The 15,770-nt window shown below is 44.5% G+C and overlaps 1 protein-coding gene across 1 annotated transcript; it reads right to left on the minus strand.

Moving 5' to 3' along the window:
- Window positions 1-7,513: 7,513 nt before the first annotated feature.
- Window positions 7,514-10,735, minus strand: LOC138073203 (antigen-presenting glycoprotein CD1d). Its single transcript, XM_068964765.1, has 5 exons — window positions 10,168-10,735; window positions 9,596-9,874; window positions 8,600-8,878; window positions 7,740-7,839; window positions 7,514-7,643 (listed from the first exon to the last, which is right to left on the minus strand). The coding sequence occupies exons 1-5, from the start codon at window positions 10,733-10,735 to the stop codon at window positions 7,622-7,624; spliced, it is 1,248 nt and encodes a 415-aa protein (XP_068820866.1). The 3' UTR covers window positions 7,514-7,621.
- Between the last annotated feature and the right edge of the window lie 5,035 nt (window positions 10,736-15,770).

Below are 15,770 nucleotides of genomic sequence, written 5' to 3' on the forward strand. Positions count from 1 at the left end.
TGGGTGCAGTTATTATCAGATTTCGGAAAAGGCAATGGCACCCCACTCCAGTACTCTAGCCTGGAAAATCCCATGGACGGAGGAGCCTGGTAGGCTGCAGTCCATGGGGTCTCTAAGAGTCAGACGCGACTGAGCGACTTCACTTTCACTTTTCACTTTCATGCACTGGAGAAGGAAATGGCAGCCCACTCCAGGGTTCTTGCCTGGAGAATCCCAGGGACGAGGGAGCGTTGTGGGCTGCCGTCTATGGGGTCACACAGAGTCGGACACGACTGAAGAGACTTAGCAGCAGCAGCAGCAGCATTATCAGATTTATATTCTGCTGCCTTATTTTATATAATACTATTTCATATTAACTTGTTATTGTTATCATAGTTCATCATACTATGTTACAAAAGATGTCATCAATTTAAGTGCACCATTATTTTAGGCACCACTAGGAAAGGAAAAACACTGCCAAATGAACACAGTATTTTTATCATTTCATATTCTAACTTGTATTTTTTATTTCTTTTAAATCTCTCTACACATAGATATTATTTATTCTTGTCAATAAACAAAAAAAATTAAGATAAAGGATTCTTAAAGCTTTAATAAAGTTGTTTTAGCTCTTCCTAGTCACCTTTAATGGACTTCCCTGGTGGCTCAGACGGTGAAGTGTCCATCTACAATGCGGGAGACCTGGGTTTGATCCCTAGGTCAGGAAGATTCCCTGGAGAAGGAAATGGCAACCCACTCCAGTATTCTTGCCTAGAAAATCCCATGAACAGAGGAGCCTGGTGTCCATGGGGTCGCAGATATCTGATTTATTTTATTCATTAACTCCTTGTTGTTCTGTGAAAGTAAAAGTCGCTCAGTCGTGTCCGACTCTTTTCGACCCTATGGACTATACAGTAGCCTATATAGCTACATGAACTTAGCAGAAACTCAGGTTTCTTCCACCTCATTGCTCTGTTACTTACTGTCAGCTTCAACAGGAAATGCTATGCTGGAGTGGGTAGACTATCCCTTCTACAGCAGATCTTCCCAACCAGGGAATCGAACCAAGGTCTCTTGCTTTACAGGCAGATTCTTTACCAGCTGAGCTATCTGGGAAGCTGTATGTTGTTCTATGGTTTGCCCTTAACAAAGGCTTCTAGGTGCCTCCCCAAATTCATTAACAACAAAATCGGATATTTAGCTAAGCGCATTATCACCAAACTAAATACATGCCCCAGCTTTGCTTGTACATTTGGTTGGTGTGTTTCTGTGGCTACTTACTAAGAAGCAGCAAAAGGGTAGTGGATGTTTCTTACTTCTGAGAATTCACCTTAAAATGGGGAGACGGGAAGAGGTCTTCCCCTTCCTCCAGGAGGCTACCCAGAAATGTATCATGATAAAACAGTAGCGTTTCACATTGAAGCCTGACAGTAAGTAGAGCAATGAGGTGGAAGAAGCCTAAGTTTCTGTTAACTTCATGTTAACCTTTGAGTGCCTACTTCTGGACTTCTATTATGTGAAAGAGAAATAAACTTTTCCTTTGTTTCAGTCCCCAGTATTTGAGCTGTTTATGCTTTAAGCAACTGTGAAGTGAAGTGAAATCGCTCAGTCGTGTCCAACTCTTTGCAACCCCATGGATGGCTGTAGCCTACAGGCTCCTCCATCCATGGGATTTTCCAGGCAAGAATACTGGAGTGGGTTGCCATTTTCTTCTCCAGGAGATATTCCAAACCCAGGGAATGAACCTGGGTCACCCACACTGTAGGCAAATGCTTTACCATCTGAGCCACCAGGGAAATCCAAATCCTAATTCATGCTTGCTTCAGGTTTTTACCACAACAAAATACATATAAAGAGATATAAACGTTTACTTTGTTTCAGCTCCCTTTATTTGAGTTGTTTATGCTTTAACCAAGTACACCTAATCCTAATTAACGTTTGCTTCTGTTTTTTGGCTGAAACAAAATGCATATACGCCTACATGCCTATGAAAGAGCTGCAACAATCATTATTAAACATACAGCCTCACATTCAGATGCTCTTATTTTAATAAAATACAGTCTCAAGAGTAGAATTTCTGAATTGAGAAATCTGCAAATTTTTTATGTGAAGAGATTTTATCAAATAACTTCCCAAAAGGCTGCTTTTAAAAGCATATATGTGGTACTCTCCCTCATTGTTGTCAGTCTGCTATGATAGAATGGATATTTTATTTTTACTTTAATTTACTTTTCTGTGACTATTAATAAAGATGATTATCTTTTCTTATGTTTATTAGCCATTTTAGATTTGTTCTTTATGATTTATCTATTCAGTCTTTGCCAATTTATTGCTTGAGTGTTAAACATTTTCTCATAAACTTGTATTTTTCTCAGTATTTATGTTAGCTAATGTTACTTGTATTTTGCAGTTTAGATATTCCCCCAACCTAAAATTGATTTATGTCATCTACTGCCACACAAACTTTTTATTTTTTAGCATGTGTATATTTTATAGTTTCTGAATTCATATTTTGGTTTTAAAAAATCTTCAAAACCTCAGTCTTTACTACATCTGGAATTTATTTATATTTATTTTATGAGAGAGAGTTCCAATATTATTTTTTGTAGATGAGAAGCCAGCCTGCTCATTATTTTTTCCAGTGATATAAAATAATAGCTCATATATTCCCATATAAACTGAGATCTATTTCTTACCTTTCTATTCTACTCCTCTATTCAACTGTTTGTTGATTTTATTACCTTAATATAATGCTGACAGAGAAGATGCAATTTAGCCTCTTGGGTAACAAAAGAGTTCACAGGTTTGTTCAGGGCATAGCTGGTCTGAAGTCACCGGACAAGCTGAAAGCCTTTCTCCAGACCACAGGTGAGGGCAGGCAGAGAGAGTGAGACTCAGCAGAAAGCTCTAGTCATAAGATGAACCTAACAGCATAGGCCATGTGAGTATCCGAAGAGAGGATGGGGCACTGGAAGGGGCAGGAAGCCTTCAGAGTGCGGGTTTCCATGGGAAGGTAATTCCTAGGCTGAAGCTGCAAGGTTCCCAAGTGTCCATGAGCTCTGGGCACATGGCTGGGGCAGCAGCCCACAGGGTGCCTTCTCACCCACTCCGCTGACCTGACCTGCAGAAGTTGGAATCTACAGGAGAGCAGCTCCCTCCAACACTACCTCTCCAGAGTGCTCTACTGAAAAAGTGTTTAACATTGTGTTAACTCTGAAGAAGAAATGATTAGAGGAATTTCACCGATTATCAGAGTATAAAATGAAGCATGACTTAAGGGTCAATAAACTGACTTTCAGCACAGAACTCAATAAGGAACACAATATCCATAAAGAGAATAAATATTCTGAAATGAATTCGAAGGATTTTCTGAGATATTTTGAGCTGAGTATTTAAAGGAAGGAGACAAAATTTCCTGGAGAATAAACATTTACTTCAAAAACAAACCAAAGTTGCTTAGAAATGAACCAAAGCTATGGTAAACTCATGCTGAAGCATTCCGAAAAAGATTTCAGAGAGGACATTAAACACATGCGTGAAAACTGTAGAAGACCAATGGGACTGTTCAGAAGCTAGACACTGCTCGAGGAAGCTAAGCTGAGGAGCGTCCCCTGAGGTCAGCATGATACCAAAAACTGTGAACAGGTGCTACATTTTTAAAAGCATTGTGGATTGCCACACATTTGTACACATTGCTTCTCACGGCATTTATAAGATTATCTATCTTTGTCCACTTGGCTACCATAACAAAATACCATAAACTGGGTGGCTTAAAAACAATAGAAATGTTTTTCTCACAATTCTGGAGGCTGAGAACTACCAATCAACTGAGTCCACTTCCTGGTTCATAGACCGCATATTCTTGCTCTGTCTTGCTTCTCAAGTGGTGACAAAGGAGACAAAGACCTTTTTAATTATTTATACTGGAGTATAGCTGATTTGGGCTTTCCTGGTGGCTTAGAGGGTAAAGCATCCGCCTGCAATGTGGGAGACCCAGGTTCAATCCCCGAGTCAGGAAGATCCCCTGGAGAAGGAAATGGTAACTCCCTCCAGTACTCCTGCCTGGAAAATCCCATGGACAGAGGAGTCTGGGAGGCTGTAGTCCTTGGGGTCGCAAAGAGTCGGACATGACTGAGTGACTTCACATTTATAGCTGATTTACAATGTTGCATTAGTTTCAGGTGTACAGCAAAATGATTTAGTTATACATATACATATTATTCTTTTTGAGATCTTTCCCATATAGATTACAACAGTATATTGAGTAGAGTTCCCTATATACATAGGGAACTATATATGTGTGCTATATATAGATAAGGACCCTTTTTATAAGGTCGCTAATCCCATTCATGAGAGCTCAGACCTCATGGTTTAATCTCCTCCCAAAGAACTCACCATCTAAAACCATCACCTTGGGTATTCAGTTTTCAACAGAGGACACAGGACATAGACATTCAATCTGTAGCATGATCAAAACAGACATTATTATCTCCTTTGGCACAGGAATAGTGAGTGAATAAAGAGGAGATCCTTGTCTCCTGATCCAGGGCACTTGTTGGTTCACCTCAGTGGATCTCTACTTCCTGCTTCAATTTCCCTTCTCTCTAGGGGGCTTTCCCTAACTAACCTCAAGCCAACATTTCATTTAGCATTCTGAGGAATCTGTTGCATAGCAATGTACAGTACTTACAAACAGTGATTCTCTAGCTTTACCTGAACATCAGAATTAACTCGTGTGTGTGTGTGTGTGTGTGTGCACGCGCATGTGCATGCCAAGTCTTTCAGTCACGTATGACTGTTTGTGACCCCATGGACTGTAGCCCACCAGGATCTTCTGTCCAGTGAATTTTCTAGGCAAGCATACTGGAGGGGGTTGCCATTTCCTATTCCAGGGGATCTTCCCAACCCAGGGATCAAACCCACGTCTCTTGCACCTCCTGCATTGGCAGGCAGATTCTTTACCACTGACCATCTGTGAAGCCCCCAGAATCACCTGAGGGCTTTATAAAACACAGATGACTGGGCCCCACTCCTATGACTTCTCATTTAGTAGAGCTCATTGGCAGGGGGTGGCCCAACATAATTTGCAACTTTCCAGGTGATGAGACTACAGGTTAGGAAACCAGTTTGGAAACCATGGATTTAGAAACTAGCTGCATTTTCACACATATCCTAGGTTTTATCTGCAAGTCCAACACAGAAGATGCCAAATCTTAATTTTCTCAAGCAAAGACTTCACAAGCTTAGTCTTTTTTCTGGATGTTCAAGGGACTTGAGTGCCAAGCGACTACTTCCCTGGTAACTACAGATGATTTTATCTTGACCTTCAAATTTCTTCGCATCGGGAAAGGCTGCTGTTCCTCTACATTTCCTGCTTCTTTTATCTAGGCTAAGAATAAAGCAGACAGCTGGGCCAACCACTAGCGCTCATGCCTGTCCAAATCGGTTCAGCCCAGCTCATGTATAGTCTCATTTAATAGCTATAAGTGGGAGAATCTGTCTCCTCCCACTCTGAAAGAAACAACTGGTCACGTGAGAGAAATATCACTACCAAAAGTAGCTTTTTCTACATTATATACCCACACTATGATTTCTCCTCTTTTAATCAAGTTACATGAAGTAAAAACTTGAGACACCTCTGTTTCCTACAACCTAACTTTTTTTGAAAATGTCTCTCTTTGTAAATTCAGGTTCAAAATAGAAGGTAGGTTCTGAAAGTGAAAGTGATAGCATTAGTCGCTCAGTCATGACCTACTCTATGTGATTCCATGGATTGTCTCCTCTGTCCATGGGATTCTCCAGGCAAGAATACTGGAGTGGGTTGCCATCCCCTTCAGGGGATCTTCCTAACCCAGGGATCAAACCCAGATCTCCTGCATTGTAGGAAGACTCCTTACTATCTGAACTACCAGAGAAGGTTCTGAAATTCTCAATGTATCATTCAGGACAAACCTTTTATATCACAGACACAAACTGGGAGGCCTAGTGTCATCCAGCAGAGGCATATTTGGAGTATCCCACATCCCAGAAAAAGCTGACTTAAAACTCAACATTCAAAAAACTAAGATCATGGCATCTGGTCCCATTATTTCATGGCAAATAGATGAGGAAACAGTGGAAACAACAACAGACTTTATTTTCTTGGGCTCCAAACTGTGGTGGTTTCACACTGAATAAGATTCAAACACACAGTATTATGACAGACAGCACAGGGACAGCATTCAGAGAAGCAACTCCCCAAGAACTTGCTGAGCACATTTTATTGGTAACTTATCTTGTAATCTTTAAGTGCAGGAAAGCAAGACAGAGACTAGAATTCAGGGATCAAGGAGGCTTCCTCCTGGAGGTCTGGAGGTAATCATATAAGAGTCGTACGGAAAGGTCTTTGAAGATAAGGGGGTTTGTTCTGTGTACAGAACAGCATCTAGCTAATGCTGACGTGTCAGTCCGAATGTCTGAATTAAGGGTGGGGGAACAGTAAGCGAGGAAGAGGGAATGAGTACTAAATTCCAGGAGATATTTCTGAGAAATCAGTAAAACATGTTTCCCACACAGAATCACTGCAGATAATGACTGCAACCATGAAATCAAAAGATGCATGCTCTTTGGAAGAAAAGCTATGACAAACCTAGACAACGTATTAAAAAGTAAAGACATTACTTTGCCAAAAGAGGTCTGTCTAGTCAAAGCTATGATTTTACCAGTAGTCACGTATGGATGTGAGAGTTGGACCATAAAGAAGGGTAAGTGCCGAAGAATTGATGTTTTTGAACTGTGGTGTTGGAAAAGACTCTTGAGAGTGCCTTGGACTGCAAAGAGATCAAACCAGTCAATCCTAAAGGAAATCAACCCGAAATATTCATTAGAAGGACTGATGCTGAAACTGAAGCTCCAATATTTTGGCTGACTCGTTAGAAAAAACCCTGATGCTAGGAAAGATTGAAGGCGGGAGGAGAAGGGGACAATAGAGGATGAGATGGTTGGATGGCATCACTGACTCAATGGACATGAGTTTGAGTAAGCTCCAGAAGATGGCGAAGGACAGGGAAGCCTGGTATGCTGAGCAACTGAACAACACCCCACATATTGTACTGATAGGGTCGCAAACAACTGAACTAATAGGGTCGCAAAGAGTCAGACACGACTGAGCAACTGAACAACACCCCACATATTGCAAAGGTTTCTGTCAACACACTAATATAGGCTTGTTCACATATAATGCTAGACCTCTGTTTTTCTTGAAAAAAGGTGGGTTACAGCCAAGCCAGGGTCTTACTTTATACTTCACAAGGAAGAGTTGCACTTGCTTCCTTGGAACAGGAAAAGTATCTTCCAGTTGACTGCATATTCCATCATTCAAATAATGACCACACACAGTTACACTGCAACCTTTATCTGCTTGTCCCTGAGACGTATCTGAGTTTGCACTTCTTTTTTTTACAGAACTACTTGGACATATACACTTGTAGTATACTAAAAGAAAAAAAAAAAAAAAACAAATCCTCTTAGATAAAATGTTCAAAGTGTGTGAGAAGAGCTCCCTGTTCTCTGCTTCTTCAAGGTAGCTCTCTTTCACCCTCAAATTCTGAGGGCTAAAGCCCTGAGATCCTGAAGTCCAGACAGATAGGTGTGGGGAGGAGAGTCATGGGATATCTTGATAGCGGCTGTGAGAGAAATGAGAGACCATTAAGGAAAAGGGAAGAGGAGAAAACGTAGGCAGAAGGGTTGAGGCAGGGAGGAGATGGAAAGGAGAGACTTACCGGTGCTTCCTAAACCAGAAGACTAAGCCTCCAACAAACAGAAGGACGAACACCAGTATTACCAGGACGACAATCAAGCCCCTGGAGACACGTTTCCCATCTGTGTGGGGGAATGCAGGATATGTCTCAGTCCGGGAATCTTTATCAGGTCCCCTACTATAACTATATGTGAGCATGCCAGATGCTTATTTCTTGTCCTGTTTAATGTGCCCACTTGTATTCCTCTGAAGATTTCAGACGCCCCATCTTTTTTGGGGGTCTGGGCATCTATAATTCGGTTCACTTCAGCATATGCTAGTACTCATATGGAGGAAGGCACTAGTTTCACAGCTAGTCCAAACCTGAGTCTAAATCCAGTTCTTCCACTTTCTAATGATGAGACTCAGGGCAGTTTGACCTAGCTTAGCCTCAATTTCTCATCTGTAACATGAAAACAATAATATCTGCTCAAAGGAAAGTTGGGATGATTGTTCATACATACTGTGCTGTATGCAGAGTGTTCAGCTCACACCGAGAAAGCACTCAATAAACCACAGCTATCTTTGTTACCCTGCCTTTCAAAGTCCCCAGTTCCCTCTTCTGGGGAGCAAATCTTCCTGGGATTCTGTACTTGCCACCTATTTCTGGATCTGTGGGGATTATAGTCTGTTCTTTCTTGTATATGGAACACCTTGTCTCAATCGTTTTTGAGTACAGATCTTTATTCCTCCCCTTTGAGAATCCCTTCCTTCTATCACTCTTGGCTGGGGCTTCATTTCCTCCATCCTAGGTGTGTCATTTCCCTCCCCTTCCCTAGGCCCTCCCTCTGTGCTTGAGGACTATCACCTCCCATCCAGAGCTGGGTCCCAGTTCCTTCTCACCCCAGTACAGGATGATGTCCTGGTCTCCTAGACTGCTGTGCTTCACTCGGCAACTCAAGCCAGCCGCCTCCCCAGCCGCCACATCCAGGGTTACTCGCAGATACCAAGTCGAGTCGGCATTGGGCATGACGTCTCCTTGCTGAGTGCCAGGCTCCTCCTGCTCACCCCTCATCCACATCACCCACACAGGTTTTGGGTAGAATCCTGAGATGTGGCACACCAGCAGCAGACGGTCAGGCCCAGGACTGGGGCCACTGGAAAGCCAAGCCTCTGGCTTCACTGTATTCGACAGGAGAATGAGACATCTTAAAGTGAAGACTCCGCATCAGAGGCTCTGGACTTCACAGCAGGCTCATCAGTCCTACATTTCTACCTCTGGAGATGAACTCCCACCATTTCAATCTGTTTGTATTAGCTTCTCCAGGAAAGCCTTCCCCGATCCCCATTCCCTTCCCTGATCCAGTCTCTGGTAAATGCCCCTACTCTGTACTCCCAGAGCACCCTGTGTTCAGCTGTAACATATGTAGCATGTTTCTAAGTGTTAGTCACTCAGTCATGCCTGACTCTTTGCAACCCCATGGACTATATCCCACCGGGCTCCTCTGTCCATGGAATTTTTCAGGCAAGAATACTAGAGGGGGTTGCTATTTCCTTCTCCAGGGCATCTTCACAACCCAGAGGTCAAACCCGGGTCTCCTGCGCTGTGGGCAGACTCTTTACCATCTGAGCCACCAGGACACTGCTTTAACTATTCATCTGCCTTCTCCTCTCCCTCCTCAAGCACAGATTCTGACTGACCCCCAGAGTTTATCTAATTCAATTCATGGAACCCAAAAGGTACCTAGTTAATGTTTGTGGAATGCAAAAATACCCTCACAGCTTATCCATCCCCTCCTCTTCCCGTGATGCTTAAAGGGATGTGAACCCTGGAATGAAAACCCAAGATGGAGCCCCAGAGTGGAATGGAGGGCAGGGGGGTGACAAAGGCAGGCTGACCTTGCTTCTCCAGCTCGGACTTCCCGGTCTGCATGAGGCCTCTGACCAACTCGGGGCAGATGTCATGGAGGAGCCAGTGCACCGTCTCCTTGGTCCCTTGGTCCCCATTGAGCACCTTGCAGACCACCTGGCTCCAAGGGGGGGCATCCGGGGCTGACACCCAAGACATTCCTTGGAAACTCAGGACATCCCTTCCTTGAAATGCTGCACGTAAGAAGCTTTCTGAGATGTTCCTCGGGAGTAACTCACATCCTCCAGATACCTGGATCTCAAAAGGATCTGAGGAGAGGAATGGAAAGCGATCTATGAAGAGCTTAGAAGACTGAAAGGAGTTGAAGAAACTGGCGTGAGGGTTATACTGGGGACCCCAAAGTTCATGTAAATGAGAATGGGTGGCCTGCAGCGGAACGAACAAGGGGTATTTTGAGGACTCAAGCTGGGACCTCTCAGGCAGCAGTGGGACTCAAAAGAAAGACAGGAGACAATCACGTGGGGCCAGAACCTCCCGGGTGGGCTTCAGCATCCACTGTCTCCCCCTGGGCAGCTGTCCACGATCCCATCCCTCAGCTCACAGTCGCCGGGCAGCATTTTCACGAATTCCCAGATGTCCCTGGTGAAGCTGCTGCGATAAACCTGAAATGTATGCTGCAGCTGCTCCCACTGCTGGTCGCTGAATGTGCCCTGAGACCAATGCTTCAGGAAGCGGATGGTGCTCGACTCATTGCGCCAAGTGTAGGGCTGCAGCTCCCCCAGCCACGCGAGGCCGTCCGTGCGCGTCCAGCTGCGGTTGGCGAAGGAGGAGATCTGGAGGCCGCGGAAGGGGAAAGACGTTTGCGGGGCTGGAGAGAATACAGATCGGAGGAGCCGGGGAAATGGGAGGGAGAGCACAGAAGGGAGAAGCAAGAAAAAAAGGAAGAAAGAAACAGTTAGGTTTGGGAAGAAAGGGTGATGTCTGCTGGCTCTGAATCGAGCTCGGTCTCCAGGGGCCAAGCAGCAGGAAGCAGGCAGTAACAGGTTCTCGGGCTGGTGGATCAAGCTCCCGACTTCTCGAGGTGCATCAGTCTCCGCCCGCCCGCCGCGATCGTCGGCCCGTTTCCCTGCTTGGCTCCCTCTCTCCGCCCTCCGCCCGGTTCCACTCATTCTCAAAACTCCCGCAAATCTTTGGAAGCCTCCAGAAGAACAGAAACAGCAAGCACCCCACGTCCTAGCTCTGCTTTCGGACGAATCTCCGCCCCCACCCCCAACGCCCGCCCTCCGTCCTCCCCCAACGCCCGCCCACACACCCCGGGTTTCCCGGACTGCCAAAAGCCTGAGCTTGAGCCTGTTGCTGGTCAATTCTTAAGCCTAGAGGCAGGCAGGACTCCCATTCTGGCTATCCCTGGACTTGCTTCCAACCCCTTCAGTCCAGGGATCCCTTTTTCATCTGCCAGGCGGTCCCTCTTGTTAGGTATCTGAGCTGCAAAGAGCTGTGGTCCCAGCCACTCACTTAAGTACTATGTTTCTCACAACCGGCTTGTCTAAATCTCTTTTTCCAACGTAGAGTACAGATAGTATGTGGAATAACACTTTACAACTACTATTTAAGTTTTAAAAACAGGACATAAAGTTGTACCTATGGTATAACGTCTACCATGTTTTTCAAAACAAAGTTTTGAGTGGGAGGCAAGCAATGGATGTCTCTAGGCAAAGAGATTACGGAAGATTTTTAATCTGTTTTACATTTGTTGTTTTCCAAAATGTCTAGGAGTGCAAACATCATGTTAATGATAAAATAATAAGAGACTTCTCTGGTGGTCCAGTGGTTAAGAATACACCTTGCAATGCAGGGGGTGTTGGTTGGATCCCCGATCAGGGTGATCTAGAGTGATCTCAGCCTGCAACAGCTCCCAAAAGGGCTTGGATTCCCAACTAGAGATTGAGGTTGGATTCCAGCGGTGAGAACACCAGAGCCTAGCCAGTAGACTAGTGGTCAGTGACAAGGGCCCCGGCCTTCAGCTTTGCAGAAAAAAATTCCCGCAAAGGAAGAAAGTAGTGAAGCAAGTACAGTATTTACTGAGAGGAAAAAAGCACAGTACAATAGGGAGAATACGACTCAAGGAGAGAAAGTCACTGAGTTGCAGCCTCCTGGCAATTTCAATTACTTTTATAGGGCATTTCTTCCAGTTTTCCTTTGGCCAATCATTTTAATTTGCCTGTTTCACAGTCCATATTTGGTATACTTCAAGATCCTCCCATATGTGCACACGCAACTCTTAGCCAAGATGGATTTTACTGAAAAGGCATCTGGGTAGAACATCCCTTAACATAACTCTCCTTTGGCCTCTAAGGAGAGGGAAATTAAATAGTCTTAGTTAGGCAGTATATTGTCACCTGGGTTATTTAACTCATATGCAGAGTACATCATGAGAAATGCTGGACTGGATGGAGCACAAGCTGGAATCAAGATTGCCGGAAGAAGTACGAACAACCTCAGATTTGCAGATGACACCACACTTATGACAGAAAGTGAAGAAAAATTGAGCCTCTTGATGAAAGTGAAAAAGGAGAGTGAAAAGCTGGCTTCAACGTTCAGAAAACTAAGATCATGGCATCTGGTCCCATCACTTCATGGGAAATAGATGGGGAAACAATGGAAACAGTGACAGACTTTATTTTGGGGGGCTCCAAAATCATTGAAGATGGTGACTGCAGCCATGAAATTAATTTTTCCTTGGAAGAAAAGCTATGACCAACCTAGACAGCATATTAAAAAGCAGAGACATTAGTTTGCCAACAAAGGTCTGTCTAATGAAAACTATGGTTTTTCCTGTAGTCATGTATGGATGTGAGAGTTGGACTATAAAGAAAACCGAGCACCGAAGAATTGATGCTTTTGCTCTGTGGTGCTGGAGAAGACTCTTGAGAGTCCCTTGGACTTCAGGGAGATCCAACCAGTCCACCCTAAAGGAAATCAGTCCTGAATATTCATTGGAGGGACTGATGCTGAAGCTGAAACTCCAATACTTTGGCCACCTGATGTGAAGAACTGATTCATTGGAAAAGACCCTGATGCTGGGAAAGATTGAGGGCAGGAGGAGAAGGGGACGACAGAGGATGAGATGGTTGGATGGCATCACCGACTCAATGGACATGAGTTTGAGTAAACTCTGGGAGCTGGTGATGGACAGGGAGGCCTGGCATGACGCAGTCCACGAGGTTGCAAAGAGTCAGACATGACTGAGCAGCTGAACTGAACTGAGCTGAACTGAGAGGCTTCAGAGACAAAGCAGCGCAGGCCTCTGACCTTGCTTCTAACCTGCCTGGACACTGCCCTAACTAGGTGTGTCTGGAAGTGACTGGAAGTGACTGTCTCCTGTAAGTGCAAGTCTTACAGCACTGTAGATAAGATGGGGGAGTAATCTTGAGATTGTTGAGCCCCCAGAGGGGGCCTGGCCAATCAAGCCCCCAGCTTAACAACAATTCCAAGTTTTACATGACAAAACAAACAGCATTAACATGAAACCAGAGCTATAGATTGATGATGATATCAGTTTGCATCCTGGGATTATAAGCAGGGACCCTGAACTGCAATCTTTGAAGTCTTACCCATGGAGGGGACTCTTTGCCTGGGACTTTTCCCAGATGGGACTTCAGATGTGCTGTGTCATGGGACTTCCCAGCGCTATTTGAGTCTGGATGTTGGTCAAAATCCAGTTTGGTGATGTATCCTCTACTGTTTCTATTTCTCTTTTCTCTTAATTTTAGTATATTGAAAGTAAGCTAGATAATTCTCTGATAAATATTTGTATTACTTATTTGTATATAAAGAGTGGATGATTTTGTTAACAAATTCTTTGAACCTGAGACGAAAGTGAAAATTTTTGGCAAAACACCTGCTATTCTTGTCTTGGAGTTTCAGTTCACAAGGAATGAATCTCTAATCGCTTTACCCTGGCAGGCAGGGAAGGGTCATGTACCCCCTACCTCGGGGGGACAAGCCCTCATGCCACAACTGCTGAATGAATCACACGAGCTCTGGAGCCCACAAGATACAACTAGAGAATCCTTGCACTGCAATGAAAGATCCCACATCACAACAAAGACCCAATGTGCTGCAAGTAGGATCCGATGCACATGGCCAAATAAATAAAGAAAATATTAACATAAGCCCTGATTTTCTCAGCTCTACATTGACAGGATTGGACTGGGTTGGCTAAAAATTTTCAAGCTTTAATATCCCAAGATCCTTCCATCTCACTGTCCCCATCCCCAATCTCTCTTTCCTCCTGCCATGGTCCCTGAATCCACTCCTCCAATCTCTCTGTCTTCACTCCCTCCTTCTGGGAGACTCTCTTCCTCCCATTCCATCTCCCACATGGCCTCTGCCTGCTTATTTTCTCCTCTGCCTCTTCACTCTCCAAATATGAGCTTCTGTTTTAAAGAACAGAGACAAGAATATGATGTGTTCCTGAGCAGCCAGCTCTCCAGTTATCACGTTGAAAATAAGAGCAATGAAGCCTAGCGGTTCAGAACTTCAGATCACAGTGAGAAAGAAATTCCCCTCTTTGGTGAGTCAGAACCAGGGCAGCACCTGGCACCTCCTGCCACCTTCTTTTATCCAGTCCATCACAACTCTCCTCTATTTTACCTCTTTTGAAATATCTCTTGCATGTGCCCACTTGTCTGCATTTCCACCTCTACCACCAACCATTCTTTTGCCTCATCTTCTGAAATAGCTTTCTCAGGATACAAGATTGTGTGCAGTCTGACCTTGGTCTGCCTTTCAGCATCGTCTCTCACTCTAGTCTCACTAATTTTGACCTTAGCCCAGCGGACATGCTTTCAGTTCCTCTAATATGCAAAGCCACTTCCTGCCCAAGGTCTTTGCACAAATAGTTCTCTCTGCTTGGCCAAATCTTTTGGCCCCCTCTTCCCCACAGCCCCTTACAACGCCTAGTTTTTTCCTTCCTCCTCACATCTCAGCTCGAAACTTCTTTTCTCAGAGGAGTTCTCCAGGCCTCCCATGCTGTGTGAACAAAGGCAGAACTAGGTCAGCCCCACCTCCACTCCTTGTACATCAGCTAGCTTTGTAAACCTTTCCTCCCAGTACATACCAGAGCTTGTAATTATAGAAGTGTTCACACATCTGTCTCTCTATCTTTTCCTTAATCCACTAGAGAATGGCCAGAATTCAAAGATCATGTTTTCTTCCTGCCAGGCGTGTGTATGCTCCTCGGCTCTGTCTCATCACAACAAAGATTTGAAGTGATGGACATTAAAGCCCTCGATGCATCACAGCTCTCGGGTCTTGGACAAACCATGTTATAGCTCTTAGACAAATCAGTGTTACAGCTCTATTTTATTTAGAAGATAACAGGAGAATCCATTCTTGAAGCGTGAGGGCATGCCAACCCAAAGATGCAAAGAGAAGGGAGTGGAGGAGCGCGCCAGTGTGCAGCGGAGAGAGAGAGAGAAAGAGAAATAGCGCAGGCATGCGCGGGGGAGAGAGAGAGAGAAAGCGCTTTGGCTCCTCCTTTTAAATGTTTTTTCCTCCCCCTGGGCATGCCCTATTCAAATTGGGCTTAGCCAGGAGTGCTGTTTGTTCTACCTGAGGTCTTCACTCTGGTCCTCGGACCTTGCTTTGACCTTCCTTTGTTCTATTTTCATGGGCTTTTCCTGTCCTTGTCTTTTAGCCACCGCCATTTTGGACTCCTGTTTCCTATTCTAACTGCCTAACATTCCCCCCTCAAGAGATGGAAGGCCCAATTCCTTGGCAATAGGGGCATTGAGGTCTTTCTGGCTACTTCCTGCTGAGTTGGGATGGTGAGGGGTATTGGGCCTCCCCCATTTACTAGTCTCAAGCCTTGGAGTCCTTATAGTGTGACCATCTAAGGGTGAGTGATATTTTCCATGGTCAGCTGTAGTTTTGTATCTTTGTTGAACTGGCACTGCATGTTTTAGCTTGTTGACCTGAGCAGAGACAAAACAGGTTAGACAATTGATAATACATGGAACAATCATAAACAGCATCAACATGGCATAACAAGGACTAGTAGGTGCATTAGCCAATACTAAATTCCCATCGCTAGGATGGCTCAAGTCCCTCCTTATTCAGGGCTCAGAAGATTTATCTCCTGCCTATTTTGGAGTACAGTCTCCACCAAGCTGTGTTGCCTCTTTAGAGCTATCCTGAGAA

Source organism: Capricornis sumatraensis, chromosome 2 (genome assembly GCF_032405125.1).
Source record: "Capricornis sumatraensis isolate serow.1 chromosome 2, serow.2, whole genome shotgun sequence".
Taxonomy (NCBI): Eukaryota; Metazoa; Chordata; class Mammalia; order Artiodactyla; family Bovidae; genus Capricornis; species Capricornis sumatraensis.

Excerpts from the sequence above, each read along its gene's own strand:
- LOC138073203 (XM_068964765.1), bottom strand. The coding sequence starts at position 10,735 with ATGAGTGGAACCGGGCGGAGGGCGGAGAGAGGGAGCCAAGCAGGGAAA. Across the intron at positions 7,840-8,599 it reads GGACATCATCCTGTACTGGG|ATGGGAAACGTGTCTCCAGG; the intron begins GTGAGAAGGAAC and ends TCCCCCACACAG. Across the intron at positions 7,644-7,739 it reads TTCTGGTTTAGGAAGCACCG|CCGCTATCAAGATATCCCAT; the intron begins GTAAGTCTCTCC and ends TTTCTCTCACAG.